The sequence below is a fragment of the Pinus tabuliformis genome, chromosome 8, assembly GCF_031772625.1.
Source record: "Pinus tabuliformis cultivar Carrire ecotype Pingquan chromosome 8, CPIR1, whole genome shotgun sequence".
Classification (NCBI taxonomy): domain Eukaryota; kingdom Viridiplantae; phylum Streptophyta; class Pinopsida; order Pinales; family Pinaceae; genus Pinus; species Pinus tabuliformis.
In genome coordinates this window covers 1,258,696,628-1,258,717,513 of record NC_142294.1, presented here as the reverse complement: position 1 = coordinate 1,258,717,513, position 20,886 = coordinate 1,258,696,628, and the positions used below count along the sequence as shown (strand labels likewise).

At 34.9% G+C, this 20,886-nt stretch overlaps 1 protein-coding gene across 1 annotated transcript; it reads left to right on the top strand.

The window, feature by feature from the left end:
* Positions 1-619: 619 nt before the first annotated feature.
* On the top strand, positions 620-20,187 carry LOC149239957 (polyamine oxidase 1-like). Its single transcript, XM_089370015.1, has 9 exons — positions 620-756; positions 1,132-1,193; positions 1,276-1,430; positions 1,629-1,772; positions 2,293-2,442; positions 3,773-4,027; positions 13,023-13,166; positions 13,670-13,815; positions 20,037-20,187. The coding sequence occupies exons 1-9, from the start codon at positions 620-622 to the stop codon at positions 20,185-20,187; spliced, it is 1,344 nt and encodes a 447-aa protein (XP_089226141.1).
* The last annotated feature ends 699 nt before the right edge of the window (positions 20,188-20,886 follow it).

Sequence of the window (20,886 nt, the reverse complement as noted above, 5' to 3'; positions counted from 1 at the left end):
CGTTTGCACACGTCGCAGGAGGAGAGCTGGGATATGATGTGCAGTCTGTCCTCCTCATGCCACCACATACCCACCACTGTACCCAAACTGCCGTCAATCTGGAGGAGGGCAATTCCGCGCATGTCATCAATAAATTAAGCTGCCAGGTGGTTTGCAGAGTCGTGCCCCCCATGATCATTATATTGTGAATGTTATGCTGTCTTGTCGCCCCCCATGGCCTCATCATTATCCTGGCGGAGGATGGCGGCCAGCTCACCCCAATTAAATTATTAATCAACTAAATTGTCTATTTTTTTTCTAAATACTAGATTTTTTTGAGTTAAATATTGATTTATATGTATACATATACAATACTTTGAAAAAAATCTAACCACTATTGTTTTTTTAGGTTTAATACCAGATTTCTTTTGGGATATATATATATATATTCGATGAATATATTTTTTTGAAAATTTAGAATATAAAGAGTTTACGATCCAAAATATACTAAAAAATTGAGATTGTAAAGAGTTTACGATCCAAAATAATTATTTTAATAAAACTTTAAACTTTCAAAACAGATAAACTCCGGCTTAACTAACTCAAAGTAAATCCAATTAAACTCAAATTTTATTAAGTAATGTTGTACTGTTTGCGTATGCTTAACAGCAGTGCTAAAGTACCTGGAACTGTTGCGGCAGCTTGTTATGAGTCGGCTGTGGATTCCGCCAATAGCGCTTTGGCAACTGAAGCTTTTCCAGAAGTGCCGAAGGGACTGCAAGGCCTAATCCTGATACGCCATTGCCATTAACAGACAGTACAATTCTCGAAGTGTAAGTATACACGCCAGCATTGGTCCGTACTTCTTTGAAGATAATGGATATGAACTAAAATATATATTATACGTATTACTATTTCCCCAAGATGTATACCTTATCCATTATCGATAGTAAAACTTAGATCTTATTATCGTTTAGAATATACCCCTAAACACAAATTATTAACATACATCTAAACACAAATTATTATTATATATCTAAACACAATATTATGTTGAGAAAATTTATTTATCTGCGGAATCATATAGTTAGTTTAAAGTATACTTCTAAATCCAATTATTTCTAGTCTTAATGAAATTTCTATTTTTTTCAGAATTCCATCAACGCCGTTGGAATTGGCGGTAGACTTTATTTTGCATGATTTTGAGATGGCAGGTATGACTTTGATATTTCTCAATTGGGTTTGAGTCTTGCAGTCGTTAGTAGTTACTGATACCGAATGTTGTTGTGGATGCAGAAGTGGAGCCAATTCCCACTTACACCGAATTTGGAGCACAGGAATATTTGGTTGCTGATGATCGAGGTTACGAATACATCATCCATAAATTGGCGGAAGATTTCCTCCAATCCGAAGGCGGTCATATCGTCGATGAGCGACTAAAGTTGAAAAAGGTATAACTTCTAATTGTTCCTAGAATTTGCAATCTATATAAAAGTACCACACCAATCAGGCCATCTCTGAATCTTCATAAAAATGCCCTTACTAAGGGCCAGCGATCAGTCAATCACTGAATCTCCATGTCAAATATTATCGAATGATGGAAAAACTTATTGGGCTGTTCTCTGATGGGATTTTCTTGAATGTTTTAGGTCGTTCGAGAAATACATTATACAGACTGCGGTGTTACAGTTAAGATAGAAGATGACTTGGTTTACAGTGGCAATTATGCTATTCTGTCTGTCAGCTTGGGAGTTCTTCAAAGTGATCTTATCCAGTTTAATCCTCCTCTGCTTGTAATTACATGAATACTGATTCTATTAATTTTACATTCCATATTCTCTGATATTAACATTTCTAGAACCTTTTATTTCTTAAAATTAATTTTGTAAAACAATTTTAGAAGTTGTTGAGGTTAGGTCAAATCTATTTTACTTTGATTATTGGGCATTTTTATGGTGGTCGTAGATTTCAGCAGTATCTCAAAATCTAATAGTTAAGGGTTGAACAATTGATTTCTTTTCAGAGTGAGATTTTGATTCTCAAATATTTCTAAAATCCTCAATTCACATGAGTTCAAATTTTTTTACCTAAAACTTTAATTATTAGGACTTTTATGTCAATAATAGATTTCAGCAATATCCCAAAATCTAATAATCAGGAAAAGCGTTGAACAATTGAGCTCAAATTCCCAAATATTTCCAAAATTGGCAATTCGCACTAGTTCAAAAAATCTTACCTACATTATTCCAAATACGTTTCATATAAATTTTGAGCATTATCGTTTAAAAATCTGATATTGCCTATTGTATGCAGAGTTGGAAAAGGAAAACTTTCTTCTCATGCGAGATGAGAGTTTACACAGAGATATTCTTAAAATTTCCGAGCAAGTTCTGGCCTACGGAGGATGGTACTGAATTCGTTCTATATGCTGCCGAAAAGCGAGGATATTACACGTTCTGGCAGGTGGGTTTTATGACGACATTTGTGTGCTCTTTTCCTGAAACTGAGCTTAACTTGGTTATGCGCCGGTGGATGTATTCAAAGATCTATTCCGCCACATGACAGAATTGGATGTTTTCGTGTCGAGACTTTATGGTCCATATACTGCCACCGATTATAACAGTAAATAGGGTTTTGGATGTTTGTAGAAATGTCTATAGCACATATCGCAAACTACATTATTAGATAATAAAGTTCTATATCATATATTACAAATTACATTAATATATAATAAATCTTTCGGTATTTATGTCTACATAAATATGGATCGCCTGGATCAATTGTCAACCTAACTATTGATATCAAACAATTTTACAATTACTATTGATATCAAACAATTTTACAATTATATATGGAAGTTTGTTGAGATATTTATATCACATGGAGTAGGGAAAAATACGTCAATATGTAATAAATCTTTTGATATTTATGTGTATATCCACTTGTATCCCCCACATAAATTAAAATATTAACGGAACAAAATGAAGATTTCGAGTTAAATTTTTGATATGAAACAATATTATATACAGAATAAAAATATATTTTTTAACGAGGTCAAAGAAAGAGGTTGGAATTTGGGAAAGTTTTTTAATAAATTTTATAAAAACAGTGTTTAAGTTATGTTTTTGATGGTGGACATAGATTTAATATTATGAAAAAATTTTATAGCAACAAAAATTTAAATTTACTAATATCCCTACACAAATTTACTAAAATATTAAAAAAAAAAAAACATTTATCGGAACAAGAATCTAAATTTACAAATATCACTACCCAAATTTATTAAAATATTGGCAAAATTTTCATAAGGAAAAACAATCTAGTTAAACTGAGATTTTTCAACACATATGGGCGTCTTTTTATTACAAAAGCTCATCAGACCAGGATCCTATATATTAAATAGCATGGTAGGAGAAACAGCCTTATCAACCGATTGGCTTTTTCTAAAATATTTTGAAGTCAGGAGAATGTCAAAGATATATTGTTATTTTAAAAACGGGAGTGACCTCGTTAGCTCACTTTTGTTTATTCTATTTCGAGATATTCTTCACATTGAAAAAAATATATAAAAATATAACAGAATTTAAAATGATGTTTAATTTTAATCACATATTTTAGATTTTTTCCATTTGATTATTTATATACTACTTGCAGGAAAACAATCAATTTCTTTGTTGACATTTCAACTGCAAAAATATATATATATATATATATATATATATATATATATATGACGTTGTGATGATATTATTGCATATGTTCACGAATCATGGAAATAGTATATACGTTGCAGCACATGGAAAAAGCATATTCAGGATCGAACATCTTGGTTGTAAAAGTTACAGATGACGAATCTAGGCGGATAGAGGAACAGGGCGATGAGAAAAGCAAAGAAGAAGCAATGACGGTTCTGAGGAAAATTTTGGGCGATGGGATTCCTGAAGCAGACCAAATCCTGATTCCAATTTGGTGGAATAACTGGTTTCGGAGAGGAAGTTACAGTAATTACCCAATTATTGTCAGCCCGAATCATTTCCATGACATAAAGGTAAGAGAACACACAGTGACAATAATAGATGTGCAGAAAACGTTAATTTCTGGTTATTCTAAACAAAATACAGTGGAAAAATCCTCTGTGTCCACTGTTGGGAATTTTCTGATAAATTCCGAAACAAAAAAAAAAATGAAAGAGTAATACTCTATTTTCAGGATTTCTGATAATTCAAAAACACAAGAACAGAGCATAAAATGATACTCTACTTTGCCTGAGGATAAAAAACTGATCAAAATAATACTCTGTTTCAATATAGCGAAAACAGGAAAAAATCGCTTTGCTGTAACTGGTGCTGCAGCAACGCAGATTTTTTCAGTTGCTGTAACTTGTGTTGCAACAACGCTGTTCGTGGTGTTGCAGCAACGTAAATTTTTTACGTGTATTTTTTGAGTTACGGTGTAACAACAACAGTGATTTGACGTCAACCACTTTTGGTGTAACAACAACGGGGATTTTGTCAAAACTATCTTGACTTTTGGTGTAACAACAACGGGCAAAAAGAAACTTCTATTTATAAAAATAAACTAAGTGCTAAAACTAAGTCTTCCTCACATAGAGGGATTTCCACAACTCCTATTACAAAACATCTTCCTCTTAACAGGGATTTATCAATCTATGCTAAAGAGCATCTTCCTCTTTAACAGAGGGATTTACCAGTCTTTGCTAAAAAACATCTTCCTCTTGATAGAGGGATTCACCAAATGAACGCTTCTGTTCCACAAAAATAACATTTACCTCTTAACAGAGGAATTCCACCATGCCTGTTTCAGAGGCATTTCAATCTGTCCAAATTGACATTGCTGTGTCTGCCTGATATTTTACACTACTATGTGTAAAAATTTGAATACATTTATGCTGCTGCATATACAGTTGCCTCAGCACTGCTGTCTCAGCAACTCTTTCTCTCATCACTGTGTCTTAGTACTGCTGTTTCAGCAACTCTATCTCAACACTGCTGTTTCAGCATCTCTGTCTCACAGCAAACAATCTTAAAAAAAAAAAAAACATTCAAATCTTCACTGTTGTGCGTTTCACTACTCTGAAAACATTTTTCTTTACGCTGCTGCGTGCTCTCCTCTGCTATCTATTTATTTCCCCTGTTTCTATTTCTATTTCTGTTTCTGCTTCTATATTTTCTTCACTGCTGTGTCTGCATTTTATAGTGCGGGAAAGGGTCATCACCTCTTTAACTTGCTGATGAAGTTTCTGCTGTACTCTGCTGCTCATAATGAATAAAATCTGATCTTTCTGACATTATGTTGTGCTTCTTGAGTTGGTTATGTGGAAACCCATAACTGATAAATGTTGCGTCGGCTCAAGGCTAGTTCTTTTTTGTTTCAGCCATTCTGCTCATTAATACAGTTGTTGAGAAGTAATGGTGTAGCGCTGGATCTGATCTTTCCTCCTTCGGGAACTCAAAAATAATTAAAGAGTGAAAAGATGGTAATGGCGGTGGCTTAAAAGATCAGGAATAAATGTGGGGCGCCGAATCAGGACAAATGAATAAAATTGCTGCTGCTGTTCAACTATTCACTGCAGTTCTACCGCAGATACGCCGACTCTTTTGTAAGTCCTCTATTGCGGCTCGCTGATGCGATATCGGCGATCACTCATCGGCGATGTCCCGCACCGCTGCTGCTGCACAGCAGTTGGAATTAATATTCCAACACTCCCCTTTTAATTTCAACTGCTGGGCGTTCAATCATACCCAGACATTTCATCAAAAACTCCAAACTTTTCTGATCCAATGGTTTGGTCAGAATATCAGCAACCTGCTCCTTCTTTGTTGTCATGGGAGATTTAGTTCCATATCTCTTCCTTATAGGAAGATCTTCATCAAAGAATGACTATTAATACAGTTCAACAATAATGATAAAAAATTACAGGCTCCCCTTTAGTGTATGCATTATCTTCTTTCGGCAGAATCTTCTCAAAAGAAACCTAGATCGGCTGGAGAGCTCAAGGGACTTTCGTACTGTATATTCTTCCTTCTCCATACTTGTGTAACTTTCTTCTTTTGCATGGGTCTAGCTTGTGTAAAGGCCCATGTTAAGTTACAATCACGTGCCATATGCCCAATGTTATAACACTTGAAGCATTCAACATTGTTCATGAATAAAAATTCATGATTTCTTCTTGCAAAATTGTTTTTTGGAGATTGTTGGAGACTACAACATCTATCTCTATGAAATGCTCTACAGTCTTTTGCCATATGACCAAAGTTTGAACAAGAATAACAATAACCAAAAAATGAACTTTGATACCTGGTATATGGAGGTTTCTTTGATGTACTTCCGAAGCCTTTCTGCCTTGAAATTCTTTCTTGATAACCATTGCCTCTCGCATCTTTGTCGTCATCAACATTTCTTCTTGGAGCTAGTTTTCTACTTGGAGTAGGATTTCTTATATTGTAGCCTTGATTTTTCTCCTTTCCTTTGCTAGAACTAGGGGCATCACAATTTCTTTCTGCCTTCTTCACATCTCCTTTGCTTAAAGCATTTTCATTCTTGTTTGTGGGTTCACATACATACCCGAGTCCTGATTTATCATATGGAGATCTGTGATAGCTGAGCATATCATCCAAGGCTTGAGATCTCTTCAAGATTTTGTTCATCCCTTCAACCTTTTTTCTAAGGAGGACAATCTCTTCTTCCAATCTTTCACACTCATCATTCTTCTTTGTAAGTTGTTTCTCAATTTCTTCCTTGCTACGAGTAGTTTCTGTAAAAATCTTAACTGACAGCCCAAAGATAATCAATACCGAATATTTCACAAACAGAACTTTATATGAGATGACATACCTTGATCAACAGCGGAAGATGTAATGGCTGCCATCTACTTTGATCTGACTCCTGACTGTTCCTCTTCTTCATAATTCGGTTTCTCTCCTCTTGCCCTCACTTTCTTTATGTGCTTCTTGATGGAGAAGAATGCAACTCTTGTGTGTGGGAGAGAGAGGACCCAATCCTTTATATATTATTTAACTCTAATCTGGTACGTCCATCATATACCAATTCAACAATTAAGATCTAATGCTTTAGATTAGAAACTGCTTTAGGATAAAATCTAAATGCTTTAAGATTAGATCGGGTCACATTAAGATTAGAAACTGCTTTAACGTTAAAAAGCAATGAGCCTTTTGCTGTTTCTAATAGTAGTTTCTAACATTCTCCCACTTGACCCGACTATTCATAATATTAAGTGTTGAACATCATACTATGATAAATTGTTGAGAGTTATGGCGGTTGTGCATTATTAATTCAATGAATTCCCTTCCATATACTACAATACCAGCAATCCATCAATTCATACTCATAATTTATATAAAACAGCATAATGGTCCACATAATGTCTTATATCATAATGATTAAACATAATATCTTTATAAGACTCTTTCTTGTTTAAAATTACATAAAATACGTATTACTACATTAAAACAAGAAACACATGATTGTATATCATAAACACATAAAAGAGCTCAGAATGTCACACATCAATTATCATTAATACAACCAAGACCCATTCTTTGAACATGTTCCTTAAATTGTCTTGGTTGTAACCCTTTCGTCAAAGGGTCTATAATCATAAGTTCTGTCCTGATGTGCATGATTGACATTCTTTGTTTCTGAACCTCATCTTTCACAACAAGATACTTCAGTTCCATATGTTTGGCACCTTTAGAGTACTTGTCGTTCTTTGAGAAAAATACTGTTGCAGAGTTATCATAATAAATTTTCAGCGGCTTGCTACTGGTGTCGACAACCGCAAGTCCTGAAATAAAGTTCCGCAACCATAATGCATGAATTGTGGCTTCAAAATATGCCACAAATTCTGCCTCCATAGTGGATGAAGCAACGATAGTCTGTTTCGCACTTTTCCATGATATGGCACCTTGAGCAAACATAAACAGGTAACCAAAAGTCGATTTTCTAGTATCGATGCATCCAGCAAAATCTGAATCGCTATATCCAATCACTTCCGATTCATTGGATGAGCATGTAATATTTCGTTGAGAGAAATTCCTTAGTCTCATGCAATATACTTAAATTATTTATAGCAAGCAAGACGTCATCAACATAAAGAACCAGATAAATAAACTTGCTCCCACTGGTCTTTCGGTATATACAGTGATCAACCGTATTTTCCTTAAAACCAAAAGATGTAATAATGTTATTGAACTTAATATACCACTGCCGGGATGCTTGTTTAAGCCCATATATTGACTTCTTAAGTTTACACACCAATTGTTCTTTACTTTCTACAGAAAAACCCTCAGGTTGATCCATATAAATCCTCATCAAGATCTCCATTCAGAAAAGTTGTTTTCACATCCATTTGATGCAACTCCAAATCATAATGAGCTACTAATGTCATTATTATTCTTAGTGAGTCCTTTTTCGAAACAGGAGAAAATGTCTCCTTGTAATCAACACCATCTTTCTGAGTGTAACCCTTAGCAACAAGTCTAGCTTTATACCGTTCGATATTACCACTAGAGTCGTGTTTGGTTTTAAAAACCCATTTTCTTCCGACTCTTTTACAGCCATGTGGTAACTCAACGAGATCCCAAACTTCATTCTGTTGCATGGATTTCAGTTCTTCTTTCATGGCATTAATCCATTCCTTTGACTCTTTACTTTCTACAGCATGTGAAAACGAAACTGGATCCTTATTGATTCCAATATCATAATCTGATTCTTGCATATAAACCACATAATCATTAGAAATAGCTGACCTACGATTTCTTTAAGGTCTTCTTAATTCTACTTGTTGTGGTTCATGCATATCAGCATTATGTAAGTCATTTCCTTCAGGAAGTACTTCTTCATTTATATGTTGTTCATTATCATCATGTTGTTATACAACAGCTGGAACAACATTTGGAGTAATAGTAGATGGAGGAACTATTCTAGGTAATGTAACATTTACCCTTGTTTCCTTTATTTCTACTATTTCTCTTCTAGTACTCCCACTGACTTCACCATTCTCAATGAATCTTGCATTACCAGTTTCTAATTGCCTCTCAACTTCATTTACAAACGTGTCAAGGACATTCACAAATATCAGTGTGTATTAGTTCAAGAAGCTGGCTGCTTCTAGTGGCTCCTTTCTTATTATGTTATTATGTTTGGTTTGTTTACCTTTAATACAATCCACACATAATTCTAGATCACTAAAGTCCAAATTTGACAAAATTTCATTACTTACTAATCTCATCATTCTTTCTTTGGATATATGACCTAGTCGTTTATGCCACAAGAAAGCAGAATTTTCATTCAACATGCTATGTTTTCATCCAACATTATTTACTACATTCAACAAGGAATTCGCATAAGTGTCATTCAGTTTCAATTTATATAAACCATCAATTAGAATACCAGAACCAACATTATCAGCATTCTTATATAAATCGAAACAACCAGATCCAATCATACATCTAAAACCAGAAATATCCAATATACTTGCGGAAATAAGGTTTCTAGATAATGAAGGTACATAAAGGGTACTGTATAAGTTTAATACATATCCACTTTCTAGAATTAGACGATAAGTATCTTTTTACAGATACGACATTGAACACTCTTTAGTTCCTTCTTTTCCTCATCCTGCCCATTCTTAGCAGGTGCCTTTTTCTTCTTGAAATGACTTGATTTTCCTTTCTTTTCTTTACCAGCTTTATTACTCACAAAACTTACTGAGTGATTCACTTGATTTTTCAAACGTCCTTCTTCCTGAACAAGACTACTGGCCAATTCATTAACATTCCACTTATCCTTTATAGTGTTATAGTTAATCTGAAAAGGTCCATATTCAGAAGGTAGCGAGTTCAGGATGAACTGGACAAGAAACGAATCCTCTACTGTAAGTCCCAGGGAGTTTAACCTTGTTGCAATATTAGTCATCTCTATAATGTGCTCTTGCATAGTTCGCGACCCATCAAACTTCATGGTCGTGAGTTCTGCCATAAGAGTACCAGCGAGTGACTTATCAGCTGAACGAAAACGCTCTTCCACAGACTGCATATATTCCTTAGCACTTTCTGTTTGTGGAATTGTTGACTTGATGTTGTTAGCAACAGTCATCTTAATAAACATAAGGCTCAATCTGTTACTGCGTTCCCATGCTTTATGGTGTGATTTTTCTGCCTCAGTACTATCTCTTGTAAGAGCAGCAGGCTTATCCACAAGGAGTGCCAAGTCAAGATCCTGAATACCTAAATGGAAATTGACTTGTTCATTCAGAAAAATTAACACCAGTGAACAATGTAACAGATGAAGCATGTGTATTCATGGTAACTCCTGCAAATTAAAAATGAAATCACTATAAGCTCATAACTAACGCGATTCAGATGTAGACATAATAGTATAATATAGCACTCCTTTGGGTAGATACTATCTTATACTTAACATAATTAAATACCAAAACATAAGCAGGTAATAAATATATTCAATCAAATAGAACTGACATCTTTGGATGATCAATATTTATTTAATCAAAATATCTATTAAACCTCATCATGTCAACTAGTTATAGAACAAGACTTTCCTTTGGGTAAGTTCTCAGGTTCTATCATTAGTGACGCCAGTTTTTAATTGGTATATTATAACTGGCAATTTCTATCAATAATCATTATGTCATTTATGCACTAAATGATTATTCTGATTTTGACCACTTTGGTGATTAACAAAATCATAAATCTCATGTGCATAAACACATACCTTATGCAAAACAACATTCTGATTTTGACCACTTTGGTGATCATAAATCTCATGTGCATAAATAATTTATAACACATACCTTCTTAATGTGTAAATTGATTTTCTATAAAATATCAAAATATATATTTTCCCTCTTAAAATATATATACACAGAGTATATGTGATAAAGCTACATCACGGGTTTCTTTACATGCTGTGTTACGTTATTTATGTGGTACATTGAAACTTTATTAATAGCTTTATTTACGCATTAAAATGTAAATCTATTTCGTTTAACAAAGATTTACACCAAAATCTTAATCTTCCCATCAAACACTTACGCGTTGATCTCATGTCTCAACAACATCCTTTTAAACATGTGTTGCAAATGCGGAAGCATAGACGATGCATGCAATGTGTTTGACAAAATTCCGCAACGAAATGTAGTGTCATGGACTACGCGGATTGCAGCTTATGCTAGGGATGCTATGCCGAAGAGGCTTTGCAGTAATTCAAAATCCGTGATAGATGGACTGCAGCGATAGATGGACTGCACATACCATCCTCTATATCTAACTTTAAACTTGAGGGCATGCAATATTATTCAAAACAACGACGATATCTAACTTTAAATTGCAGGGCATGCAATACTATTCATTCCAACATACACAACGAACATACAATGATATGGTGTGACCAAGCCCCGAAACACCGAATCCGCAATGCCGCGCAGAGTATCAATGGGTTGGACAGTGTACACAGTGGACATAGACTTCCGGATTCCCTTGACACATTGGCATTTAATGGGTACCTTTAAGAACGAACCGGCGGGAAGGATTTGGGTTTGAGAATCAGAGGTCAGAGGATCGAATCCATTGGCACCTAGTATCGATAAAGGATCTACTCGAAATCGAGTAGCCACCTCTGAGACCTTCAAATCAGTTCGAAGCAAGTAAGCGACAAGGGAATCGCAGGTATCTGATCCATTGCATGGTTCGATTGTGGATTTCGATAGGGCTCTCGATGATACTAACAACAACAAAAGGATTGATCATTTCATGAAACCCCCACAATTTCCCGAAGGCTCAATCACATGAGTAAAGCACAAAACAGATCAATTGCAATCATAGGAAATATTCAGTTATTGATTGGCTCTGATACCAAATGTAAAAATCTTAACTGACAACCCAAAGATCATCAATACGAATATTTCACAAACAGAACTTTATATGAGATGACATACCTTGATCAACAACGGAAGATGTAATGGCTGCCATCTACTTTGATCTGACTCCTGACAGTTCCTCTTCTTCAGAATTCGGTTTCTCTCCTCTTGCCTTCACTTTCCTTATGTGCTTCTTGATGGAGAAGAATGCAACTCTTGTGTGTGGGAGAGAGAGGACCCAATCCTTTATATATTATTTAACTCTAATCTGGTACGTCCATCATATACCAATTCAATGCTTAAGATCTAATGCTTTAGATTAGAAACTGCTTTAGGATAAAATCTAAATGCTTTAAGATTAGATCGGGTCACATTAAGATTAGAAACTACTTTAAAATTAAAAAGCAATGAGCCTTTTGCTGTTTCTAATAGCAGTTTCTAACAGTTTCAGCTGCTACTTCTTTAAGAGAGATAATATCTGACTTCATTTTGGAGATTTCTTCATTCTTTGCTTGACTGCTCTCCATTCTCTTCTCAGCTTCTTGTGCCTGCTTCCTGGCTTCTTGTAATTCAGACTTAAGGGAGGAGACCTCTACCTTGTACTGTCCAATCCCTTCTACAAGTTTGTTCACTCTCTTGTGCCTTTATTCAAGTTGATTTGACAAGACATCTTCCTGCTTCCTTGCTTTATTCAACTGATTTGTCATGGATATGACTTCTTCATGATGCTTCCTTTTGCATTGATCAAGTTCCTTCTTAAGCTTGACGAGCTCTTCATCCCTTTCTTTTACTTGAAGCTTGATGAGGTCAACCTTCTCACTTTCAGCTTCTATGATGGGTTCATAATTTCCTTCTTGACTGATTGTCGTGGTCAGTGCTCCCTTTGCATGAAGGTCATGAAGTCTGTCCCATATGTCCTTTGCTGATGAATATTTTCCTATATTCTTTTAAAAAATCAGGCAACCCATCCAAAATTGTCTTTGCTGCTTTTGCATTGTGCTCCTTAGATTCTCTATCCACACCAATCAAGCAATCAGCCAATCACTGAATCTCCATGTCAAATATTATCAAATGATGGCAAAACTTATTGGGCTGCTCTCTGATGGGATTTTCTTGAGGGTTTTAGGTCGTTCGAGAAATACATTATACAGACTGCGGTGTTACAGTTAAGATAGAAGATGACTCGGTTTACAGTGGCAATTATGTTTTTCTGTCTGTCAGCTTGGGAGTTCTTCAAAGTGATCTTATCCAGTTTAATCCTCCTCTCCATGTAATTACATGAATACTGATTCTATTAATTTTACATTCGATATTCTCTAATATTAACATTTCTAGAACGTTTTATTTCTTAAAATTAATTTTGTAAAACAATTTTAGAATTTGTTGAGGTTAGGTCAAATCTATTTTACTTTGATTATTGCGCATTTTTAGGGTGGTCGTAGATTTGAGCAATATCTCAAAATCTAATAGTTAAGGATTGAACAATTGATTTCTTTTCAGAGTGAGATTTTGATTCTCAAATATTTCTGAAATCCTCACATGAGTTCAATTTTTTTTATCTAAAACTTTAATTATTAGGGACTTTTATGTCAACAATATCCCAAAATCTAATAATCAGGAAAAGCGTTGAACAATTGAGCTCAAATTCCCAAATATTTCCAAAATTGGCAATTCGCACGAGTTCAAAAAATCTTACCGAGATTATTCCAAATACGTTTCATATAAATTTTGAGCATTATCGTTTAAAAATTTGATATTACCTATTGTATGCAGAGTTGGAAAAGGAAAACTTTCTTCTCATGCGAGATGAGAGTTTACACAGAGATATTCTTAAAATTTCCGAGCAAGTTCTGGCCTACGGAGGATGCTACTGAATTCTTTCTATATGCTGCCGAAAAGCGAGGATATTACACGTTCTGGTAGGTGGGTTTTATGACGACATTTGTGTGCTCTTTTCCTGAAACTGAGCTTAACTTGGTCATGCGCCGGTGGATGTATTCAAAGATCTATTCCGCCACATGACAGAATTGGATGTTTTCGTGTCGAGACTTTATGGTCCATATACTGCCACCGATTATAACAGTAAATAGGGTTTTGGATGTTTGTAGAAATGTCTATAGCACATATCTCAAACTACATTATTAGATAATAAAGTTCTATTTCATATATTACAAATTACATTAATATATAATAAACCTTTCGGTATTTATTTCTACATAAATATGGATCGCCTGGATCAATTGTCAACCTAACTATCGATATCAAACAATTTTACAATTACTATTGATATCAAACAATTTTACAATTATATATGGATGTTTGTTGAGATGTTTATATCAAATGTAGTAGGGAAAACTACGTCAATATGTAATAAATCTTTTGATATTTGTGTATATCCACTTGTATCCCCAGATAAATTAAAATATTAACTGAGGAAAATGAAGATTTCAATTTAATGTTTTTTTATATGAAACAATATTATATACAGAATAAAAATATATTTTTTAACAAGGTAAAAGAAAGAGGTTGGAATTTGGGTAAGTTTTTTAATAAATTTTATAAAAACAGTGTTTAAATCATGTTTTTGATGGTGGACATAGATTTAGTATTATGAAAAACATTTATAACAACATAATATAAATTTATTAATATCCCTACCCAAATCTATTAAAATATTGAAAAAAAATATTTATGGAAACAAAAACCTAAATTTACAAATATCACTACGCAAATTTATTAAAATATTGGCAAAATTTTCATAATTTTCGAGGAAAAACAATCTAGTTAAACTGAGATTTTTCAACACATATGGGCGTCTTTTTATTACAAAAGGTCATCAGACCAGGATCCTCTATATTAAATAGCATGGTAGGAGAAACAGCCTTATCAACCGATTGGCTTTTTCTAAAATATTTTGAAATCAGGAGAATGTCAAAGATATATTGTTATTTTAAAAACGGGAGTGACCTCGTTAGCTCACTTTTGTTTATTCTATTTCGAGATATTCTTTACATTGAAAAAAATATATAAAAACATAACAGAATTTAAAATGATGTTTAATTTTAATCACATATTTTAGATTTTTTCCATTTGATATTTATATACTACTGGCAGGAAAAAAATCAATTTCTTTGTTGACATTTCAAGTGCAAAATATATAGATATATATATATATATATATATATATATATATATATATATATATATATATATATATATATATATATATATATATATATATATATATATATATATATATATATATATATATATATATATATATAACGTTGTGATGCAATAATTCACGACTCATGGAAATAGTATATACGTTGTAGCACATGGATAAAGCATATTCAGGATCGAACATCTTGGTTGTAAAAGTCACAGATGACGAATCTAGGTGGATAGAGGAACAGGGCGATGAGAAAACCAAAGAAGAAGCAATGACGGTTCTGAGGAAAATTTTGGGCGATGGGATTCCTGAAGCAGACCAAATCCTGATTCCAATTTGGTGGAATAACCGGTTTCGAGAGGATTTTACAGTAATTACCCAATTATTGTCAGCTTGAATCATTTCCATGACATAAAGGTAAGAGAAAACACAGTGACAATATTACATGTGCAGAAAACGTTCAGTTGGTTGTTGGGAATTTCTGGTTATTCCAAACAAAATACAGTGGAAAAATCCTTTGTTTCCATTGTTGGGAATTTTCTAATAAATTCCGAAACAACAAAAAATATGAACAGAGAGTAATACTCTGTTTTCAGGATTTCTGATAATTCAAAAACACAAGAACAGAACATAAAATAATACTCTACTTTGCCTCAGGATCAAAAAATGATCAAAATAATACTCTGTTTTAAAATAGCGAAAACAAGAAAAAAAAATCGTTTTGTTGCAACAACGCAGTTTTTTTCGGTTGCTGTAACTTGTGTTGTAGCAACGCTGTTCGTGGTGTTGCAGCAACGTAAATTTTTGACGTCAAGTATTTTTTGAGTTACGGTGTAACAACAACGATGATTTGACGTCAACCACTTTTGGTGTAACAATGGGGATTTTAAGTCAACACTATTTTTTGATTTTTGGTGTAACAACAACTGGCAAAAAGAAACTTCTATTTATAAAAATAAACTAAGTGCTAAAACTAAGTCTTCCTCATATAGAGGGATTTCCACAACTCCTATTACAAAACATCTTCCTCTTAACAGAGAGATTTACCAATCTATGCTAAAGAGCATCTTCCTCTTTAACAGAGGGATTTACCAGTCTATGCTGAAAAGCATCTTCCTCTTGATAGAGGGATGCACCAAATGAACGCTTCTGTTCCACACAAATAACATTTACCTCTTAACAGAGGAATTCCACCATGCCTACTTCAGAGGCACTTCAATCTGTCGAAATTGACATTGCTGTGTCTGCCTGATATTTTACACTACTGTGTGTAAAAATTTCAATACATTTATGCTGCTGCATATACAGCTGTCTCAGCACTGCTGTCTCAACAACTCTTTCTCTCAGCACTGTTGTCTCAGCACTGTGTCTCAGTACTGCCGTTTCAGCAACTCTATCTCAGCACTGCTGTTTTAGCATCTATGTCTCACAACAAACAATCTTAAAACAAAAAAAACATTCAAATCTGCACTGCTGTGCATTTCACTATTCTGGAAACATTTTTCTTCACGTTGCTACGTGCTCTCCTCTGCTATCTATTTATTTCCCCTGTTTCTATTTCTATTTCTGTTTCTGCTTCTATATTTTCTTCACTGCTGTGTCTGCATTTTATAGTACGGGAGAGGGTCATCACCGCTTTAACTTGTTGATCAAGTTTCTGCTGTACTCTACTGCTCATAATGAATAAAATCTGATTTTTCTGACATTCTGTTGTGCTTCTTGAGTCGATTATGTGGAAACCCATAACTGATAAATGTTTCGTCGGCTCGAGGCTGGTTCTTTTCTATTTCAGTCGTTCTGCTCATTAATACAGTTGTTTAGAAGTAATGGTGTAGCGTTGGATCTGATCTTTCCTCCTTTGGGAACTCAAAAATAATTAAAGAGTGAAAAGATGGTAATGGCGGTGGCTTAAAAGATTAGGAATAAATGTGGGGTGCCGGATATGGACAAATGAATAAAATAGCTGCTGTTGTTCAACTATTCACTGCAATTCAACCGCAGATACGCCGACTCTTTTGTAAGTCCTCTATTGCGGCTCGCTGATGCGATATCGAGGATCACTCATCGGCGATGTCCCGCATCGCTGCTGCTGAACAACAGTTGGAATTAATATTCCAACACTCCCCTTTTAATTTCAACTGCTGGGCGTTCAATCATACCCAGACATTTCATAAAAATCTCAAAACTTCTCTGATCCAATGGTTTGGTCAGAATATCAGCAAACTGCTCCTTCTCCGTTGTCATGGGAGATTTAATTCCATATCTCTTCCTTATAGGATGATCTTCATCAAAGAATGATTGTTAATACAGTTCAACAATAATGATAAAAAATTATAGGCTCCCCTTTAGTGTATGCATTATCTTCTTTCGGCAGAATCTTCTCAAAAGAAACTTAGGTCGGCTGGAGAGCTCAAGGGACTTTTGGATTGTATTTTCTTCCTTCTCCATACTTGTGTAACTTTCTTCTTTTGCATGGGTCTAGCTCGTGTAAAGGCCCATGTTAAGTTACAATCACGTGCCATATGCCCAATGTTATGACACTTGAAGCATTCGACATTGTTCATGAATAAAAATTCATGATTTCTTCTTGAAAAATTGTTTCTTGGAGATTGTCGGAGACTACAACATCTATCTCTATGAAATGCTCTGCAGTCTTTTGCCATATGACCAAAGTTTGAACAAGAATAACAATAACAAAAAAATGAACTTTGATACCTGGTATATGGAGGTTTCCTTGATGTACTTCTGAAGCGTTTCTGCCTTGAAATTCTTTGCTGATAACCATTGCCTCTCGCATCTTTGTCGTCATCAACATTTCTTCTTGGAGCTAGTTTTCTACTTGGAGTAGGATTTCTTCTATTGTAGCCTTGATTTTTCTCCTTTCCTTTGCTGGAACTAGGGGCATCACAATTTCTTTCTGCCTTCTTCACATCTCCTTTTCTTAAAGCATTTTCATTCTTGTTTCTGGGTTCACATACATACCCGAGTCCTGATTTATCATATGGAGATCTGTGATAGCTGAGCATATCATCCAAGGCTTGAGAGCTCTTCAAGATTTTGTTCATCCCTTCAACCTTTTTTCTAAGGAGGACAATCTCTTCTTCCAATCTTTCACACTCATCATTCTTTTTGTAAGCTGTTTCTCAGTTTCTTCCTTGCTACGAGTAGTTTCAACTGCTACTTCTTTAAGAGAGATAATATCTGACTTCATTTTGGAGATTTCTTCATTCTTTGCTTGATTTCTCTCCATTCTCTTCTCAGCTTCTTGTGCCTGCTTCCCGGCTTCTTGTAATTCAGCCTTAAGGGAGGAGACCTCTACCTTGTACTGTCCAATCTCTTCTACAAGTTTGTTCACTCTCTTGTGCCTTTGTTCAAGTTGATTTGACAAGATATCTTCCTACTTCCTTTCTTTATTCAACTGATTTTCATGGATATGACTTCTTCATGATGCTTCCTTTTGCATTGATCAAGTTCTTTCTTAAGCTTGGCGAGCTCTTCATCCCTTTCTTTTACTTGAAGCTTGATGAGGTCAACCTTCTCATTTTCAGCCTCTATGATGGGTTTAGAATTTCCTTCTTGATTGATTGTCGTGGTCAGTGCTCCCTTTGCATGAAGGTCATGAAGTCTGTCCCATATGTCCTTTGCTGATGAATATTTTCCTATATTCTTCTTTAAAGAATCAGGCAGCCCATCCAAAATTGTCTTTACTGCTTTTGCATTGTGCTCCTTAGATTCTCTATCCATCTTGCTATCATCAATTACTGATTCCCAAATTTCAATACCTTGAGACTGTAAGATAGTCCTCATTTTTATTTCCCACATATCAAAATTTCCTTTAAACCTTGAAGCCTCAAATAGAATGCTTTCAAGGTGATTGTCTTCTATTTTGGGAGTAGAGGGAGACACATTCTTAGCAGGATTGGTGACTTTCTTCTTTGACCTTTCCATTTGACTGAGTATCTTAAAATAACTGATTGTTTCTTAAACAACAACACAGAAAATTAATCTGAAAAATACCTTGACAGCGTTTTCACTTTGCTGGATAATTTGCTATAGCAAGAAATCTTCTTTCAGCTCCTTTGATGTCTTCAAAGAGCCTGGACAAGCTCTGATACCATGTCGGGAATTTTTGGTTATTCCAAACAAAATACAGTGGAAAAATCCTCTGTTTCCACTGTTGGGAATTTTCTGATAAATTCCGAAACAACAAAAAAATATGAACAGAGAGTAATACTCTGTTTTCAGGATTTCTGATAATTCAAAAACACAAGAACAGAGCATAAAATAATACTCTACTTTGCCTCAGGATAAAAAACTGATCAAAATAATACTCTGTTTTAATATAGCGAAAACAGAAAAAAAAATAGCTTTGCTATAACTGGTGATGCAGCTACGCAGTTTTTTTCTGTTATTCTAACTTGTGTTGTAGCAACGCTGTTCGTGGTGTTGCAGCAACGTAAGTTTTTTACGTCAAGTATTTTTTGAGTTACGGTGTAACAACAACGGTGATTTGACATCAACCACTTTTGGTGTAACAACGGGGATTTTAAGTCAACACTATTTTTTTACTTTTGGTGTAACAACAACGGGAAAAAAGAAACTTCTATTTATAAAAATAAACTAAGTGCTAAAACTAAGTCTTCCTCACATAGAGGGATTTCCACAACTCCTATTACAAAACATCTTCCTCTTAACAGAGAGATTTACCAATCTATGCTAAAGATTATCTTCCTCTTTAACAGAGGGATTTACCAGTCTATGCTGAAAAGCATCTTCCTCTTGATAGAGGGATGCACCAAATGAACGCTTCTGTTCCACACAAATAACATTTACCACTTAACAGAGGAATTCCACCATGCTTGCTTCAGAGGCACTTCAATCTGTCGAAATTGACATTGTTGTGTCTACCTGATATTTTACATTATTGTGTGTAAAACATTCAAAACATTTATGCTGCTGCATATACAGCTGTCTCAGCACTGCTGTCGCAGCAACTCTTTCTCTCAGCACTGCTGTTTCAGCACTGTGTCTCAGTACTGCTGTTTCAGCAACTCTATCTCAGCAACTCTATCTCTGCACTGCTGTTTCAGCGTCTCTGTCTCACAGCAAACAATCTTAAAACAAAAAAAACATTTCAATCTACATTGCTGTGCGTTTCACTATTCTGGAAACATTTTTCTTCACGCTGCTGCGTGCTCTCCTCTACTATCTATTTATTTCCCATGTTTCTATTTCTATTTTTGTTTCTGCTTCTATATTTTCTTCACTCCTGTGTCTGCATTTTATAGTGCGGGAAAGGGTCATCACCGCTTTAACTTGCTGATGAAGTTTCTGTTGTACTCTGCTGCTCATAATGAATAAAATTTGATCTTTCTGACATTCTACTGTGCTTCTTGAGTCGGTTATGTAGAAACCCATAACTGATAAATGCTGCGTCGGCTCGACGCTGGTTCTTTTCTGTTTCAGCCGTTCTTCTCATTAATACAGTTGTTGAGAAGTAATGGTGTAGCGCTGGATCTGATCTTTCCTCATTCGGGAACTCAAAAATAATTAAAGAGTGAAAAGATGGTAATTGTGGTGGCTTAAAAGATCAGGAATAAATGTGGGGCGCCGGATCAGGACAAATGAATAAAATAGCTGCTGCTGTTCAACTATTCACTGCAGTTCAACCGCAGATACGCTGACTCTTTTGTAAGTCCTCTAGTACGGCTCGCTGATGCGATATCGGCGATCACTCATCGGCGATGTCCTGCATCGCTGTTGCTGCACAGCATTTGGAATTAATATTCCAGCACTCCCCTTTTAATTTCAACTGCTG

What these genes read in the sequence shown, in the direction of transcription:
- LOC149239957 (XM_089370015.1), top strand. Translation starts at nt 620, where the DNA reads ATGTTGTACTGTTTGCGTATGCTTAACAGCAGTGCTAAAGTACCTGGA. An exon ending in AGCGACTAAAGTTGAAAAAG is followed by an intron (nt 1,431 to 1,628) that starts GTATAACTTCTA and finishes TGAATGTTTTAG; the next exon opens with GTCGTTCGAGAAATACATTA. An exon ending in AGTTTAATCCTCCTCTCCAT is followed by an intron (nt 13,167 to 13,669) that starts GTAATTACATGA and finishes TATTGTATGCAG; the next exon opens with AGTTGGAAAAGGAAAACTTT.